General features: G+C 41.2%; 2 protein-coding genes across 2 annotated transcripts; both read right to left on the reverse strand.

Moving 5' to 3' along the window:
* Positions 1 to 603: 603 nt before the first annotated feature.
* LOC140376619 (histone H4) lies at positions 604 to 936 on the reverse strand. Its single transcript, XM_072462104.1, has one exon. The coding sequence runs from the start codon at positions 930 to 932 to the stop codon at positions 621 to 623; it is 312 nt and encodes a 103-aa protein (XP_072318205.1). The 5' UTR covers positions 933 to 936; the 3' UTR covers positions 604 to 620.
* Positions 937 to 1,583: 647 nt separating this feature from the next.
* LOC140376590 (histone H2B 1/2) lies at positions 1,584 to 2,026 on the reverse strand. Its single transcript, XM_072462068.1, has one exon. It carries the CDS (start codon positions 2,024 to 2,026, stop codon positions 1,652 to 1,654), a length of 375 nt encoding a protein of 124 aa, XP_072318169.1. The 3' UTR covers positions 1,584 to 1,651.
* Between the last annotated feature and the right edge of the window lie 2,505 nt (positions 2,027 to 4,531).

Consider the following 4,531-nt stretch of genomic DNA (forward strand, 5'->3'; position numbering starts at 1 on the left):
GCTGTGACAGCTCTGGATGTGGACTAAAGACAACAGAAAGATGTTACAATGTCTTGGACTCATTTTGGGCCCAAGACATCCAGGGACGAAGTTATGATTTTGTTCTAATACATTTAGTTGACCAGTACATTCAATATTACCTCCAAGTGCCCATTTTCAGGTTCACTGCTAAAGTTGGTCTTTTCATTTTGTAAATGTCCAGTTACTTCAGTTCAGTCCATTTCATCCATATAATCACCATATAAATGATAAAGGGCTGTGATTTCAGGTACTCTTGAGTCTTGTTTTGTCTTTATATCCAGAAGTTAAAACTGTCTAAATCCAGTTAAATCCCATATTATCTTCACTCTCTGGTGGTGGATGTGATCACTGGTCATTTATCTGTGAATTTAAGTCACAGATAGAGCTCCCATTTATATATATATATATATAAAATACAATATATATCTGAGACAGTTCATAGCCACGCTGTAGATCTAAGGTTTTATTCTACTTTTTCCAGGTTTAATAATTTAGGATCAAACGAGGTGTAACCATGAGAAAAGATAATGCTCTTCTGCACATGTGTGTGGCTCTTAAAAGAGCCGTTGTTGTTGTTGTCGTGTTCAGTCAAGTGTCGTTTAACCTCCGAAGCCGTACAGAGTGCGGCCCTGTCTCTTCAGGGCGTACACCACGTCCATGGCGGTCACGGTCTTCCTCTTGGCGTGCTCGGTGTAGGTGACGGCGTCACGGATCACGTTCTCCAGGAAAACCTTGAGCACTCCGCGGGTCTCCTCGTAGATCAGACCGGAGATACGCTTCACGCCGCCGCGGCGAGCCAGACGGCGGATAGCGGGCTTGGTGATGCCCTGGATGTTGTCACGGAGAACTTTGCGGTGGCGCTTGGCGCCTCCTTTACCGAGTCCTTTTCCTCCTTTGCCGCGTCCACTCATGTTTACTGTTTCTTGGTGGAAGAGTCAGATGTGGCTCTAACGGCCGCTCCAATGGTGTTTATCCTGCTTTTGCGGACGCAGGTGAAGACAGTCTGTGGGCGTGGCCGTTCTTCCACCAATAGGAACGTGCCTCCCAAAGGTCGTTTACGCAGAACAATACTTTTGCTTTTTTTAGTCTTAAAAGAAAAAAACGTACACATTTCTCACGATATTAACAAACTGAAAAACGATGCCCTTTCACTTAAATGAAAATACTGTTCATTCACAGCATACAATTAACTCCACAATAAAGTGCGTAAGTGCTCATCTTTCCACTTTTGAAACATTTCACAAAAATCTAAGTATATACATTATTAATAATATGGGCCTACATTAAATATGCTCATCTACGAGGTTGTAACATTTGTGAATGAATACTTAACATTTCCATTTACAATAGAGTATAACACTCCAGTAACCAACTTTACATATTTAGTTTACTGCTTTATTCAGAGCATGATTCATTTCAAGTCCGTCAAACAATCTTTGAATTTAACCAGACGTTGCAAATTTAGAGCGGTTTAACCAACCTAATTTTACTCTGGGTGGAGACCTTTATATATATATATATAATATTATATAAAAATAAATAAATAAAAGCAAGTGGTAGACGTTCATCTTTGTCAGATGTGGGTGGCCCTGAGAAGGGCCGTTGTTGAAAGGTTGGAGCACACTGGGGTTTACTTGGAGCTGGTGTACTTGGTCACGGCCTTGGTGCCCTCGGACACGGCGTGCTTGGCCAGCTCTCCGGGCAGCAGGAGGCGCACGGCGGTCTGGATCTCTCTGGAGGTGATGGTGGAGCGCTTGTTGTAGTGCGCCAGGCGGGAGGCCTCTCCGCCGATCCTCTCGAAGATGTCGTTGACGAAAGAGTTCATGATGCCCATGGCCTTGGAGGAGATGCCGGTGTCGGGGTGGACCTGCTTCAGCACCTTGTACACGTAGATGGCGTAGCTCTCCTTCCTGGACTTTCTCCTCTTCTTGCCGCCTTTTCCAGCGGTCTTGGTCACGGCTTTCTTGGAGCCCTTCTTGGGCGCGGCCTTGGCGGGTTCAGGCATCGTGAGCTGTTCTGAGGACAGACGGACGAATGACTTGAGAGCGCGCCGCCCCGCGGTTTAAAGCAAGCCTCATGCAGATAAGCTGTGCTGTTCCTCGAAGCTGATTGGTGGATTATAAGAAGTGGTGTTTTCAATTTTACAATTCCTCTGGGAAATATTGAAATAAAGAACTAAAGGATTTCTAAAATATCTAAATAAAAAAAAAGAAAAGAAAATCTCAGATGAAACTACTAAATTCAGAACTATCATTTAATAAAACCAAAAGTACACATATTGATAATAATGCTCAATTCTTACTAAATCACAAGAAATAATTACAAGGTAAATTCATAGCTTCAATCCAGTTGTTTGTAAATACAAAATATTATGCATTCCCTTTTTCATATATTTTACATTGTATGTTGCACCTTTGATGCCAAAGCATTTCCCAGTCTGTGAATTCTGTAATTGACCCTAACCCTTTCTTAGTTAGAACACGTGTTTATTTTGTTTTCTGATACAGTAAATGTATTTTCAAAGCAGTTGATCTCATCACTGATGGTACTTTACTGTGTATTAAACAACTCTCACAGAAGTGCTTGTGGGATCTACAAACTTTAACTAATATTATAGTTGTTTTTACTATTGAATAAACACTAAAATCTAAAGTTTAGCCCAATTATCAAAACCTTACAGTCAAGGAGCAAAACTGGGCCTCAGATCTGCACCACTGTAACACAATAAGTCAGTTCACACTTTGTGCAAAACAACACACACAGTGATTTACAACACTGAACACACTTGTATGTATTTAAGACACAGAAGTTTATCAAAATGTCACTTCTTTGCAATGCTAAAGCACTGACTGTCAAATGACCACACCCATGTGCCAAATGACCACACCCATGTGCCAAATGACCACACCCATGAGCCAAATGACCACACCCATCTGGTGTGTAACTGGTGTGTAACTGGTGTGTAACTGGAGTGTATCTGGTGTGTAACTGGTGTGTAACTGGAGTGTATCTGGTGTGTAACTGGTGTGTAACTGGTGTGTATCTGGTGTGTAACTGGTGTGTAACTGGTGTGTAACTGGAGTGTATCTGGTGTGTAACTGGTGTGTATCTGGAGTGTAACTGGTGTGTAACTGGTGTGTATCTGGTGTGTAACTGGTGTGTAACTGGTGTGTATCTGGTGTGTAACTGGTGTGTAACTGGTGTGTAACTGGTGTGTATCTGGTGTGTAACTGGTGTGTAACTGGAGTGTATCTGGTGTGTAACTGGTGTGTATCTGGAGTGTAACTGGTGTGTATCTGGTGTGTATCTGGTGTGTAACTGGTGTGTAACTGGAGTGTATCTGGTGTGTAACTGGTGTGTATCTGGTGTGTAACTGGTGTGTAACTGGTGTGTAACTGGAGTGTATCTGGTGTGTAACTGGTGTGTAACTGGTGTGTATCTGGTGTGTAACTGGTGTGTAACTGGTGTGTAACTGGAGTGTATCTGGTGTGTAACTGGTGTGTAACTTGTGTGTATCTGGTGTGTATCTGGTGTGTATCTGGTGTGTATCTGGTGTGTATCTGGTGTGTAACTGGTGTGTATCTGGTGTGTATCTGGTGTGTAACTGGTGTGTATCTGGTGTGTAACTGGTGTGTAACTTGTGTGTATCTGGTGTGTAACTGGTGTGTATCTGGTGTGTATCTGGTGTGTAACTGGTGTGTAACTGGTGTGTATCTGGTGTGTAACTGGTGTGTAACTGGTGTGTATCTGGTGTGTATCTGGTGTGTAACTGGTGTGTAACTGGTGTGTATCTGGTGTGTAACTGGTGTGTAACTGGTGTGTATCTGGTGTGTAACTTGTGTGTAACTTGTGTGTATCTGGTGTGTAACTGGTGTGTAACTGGTGCAAACATAGATAAGTCATATGCAACATGTGTGTTTCATATGGTAAAAAAATATGGTTTTGATCAATTAGTGAAGAGTTTTTACAAGAGTGGTTCATTTTGCAAAGGAGCTAAGGTGTTTTGCTAATTGGGTTTGTGGTTGTGCTAATTGTGTGTAGGGTTTTGCTAAATGAAACAAAACAATCAAAATTGTGTTTATTTAATCGTAAAAAAATGTAATATATATATATATATATAAATGGGAGCTTTGTCTGTGACTTGAATACACAGTTAAATGACCGTCAGTGATCAAATCCACCACTAGAGAGCGAAGATAATATGGCATTTAACTGGATTTAGACAAGTTTTAACTTTTGGATAGACAAAGCAAAACAAGACTCAAGAGTACCTGAAATCACAGCACTTTATAATTTATATGGTTTAATTCAATTCGGTTGTTGGAATATTTAACAGGCTTTTAGTTTTGGGATTTGACCAATTCATCACTGTTAGTTTTGACCAGTGAGACGTTTGACAATTATTTTCTTTGCCATGTTTGACATATTCTCACCCATTTGTAAGTCACTAAAATGTGGACAAGTTGACCTGCAAACAAGTTTCAGTTAGAAATCAGGCAACAGTTTTGTT

The sequence above is a fragment of the Eucyclogobius newberryi genome, unplaced genomic scaffold (genome assembly GCF_026437365.1).
Source record: "Eucyclogobius newberryi isolate DKJ021-1_F unplaced genomic scaffold, fEucNew1.0.hap1 SCAF_37, whole genome shotgun sequence".
Taxonomy (NCBI): domain Eukaryota; kingdom Metazoa; phylum Chordata; class Actinopteri; order Gobiiformes; family Gobiidae; genus Eucyclogobius; species Eucyclogobius newberryi.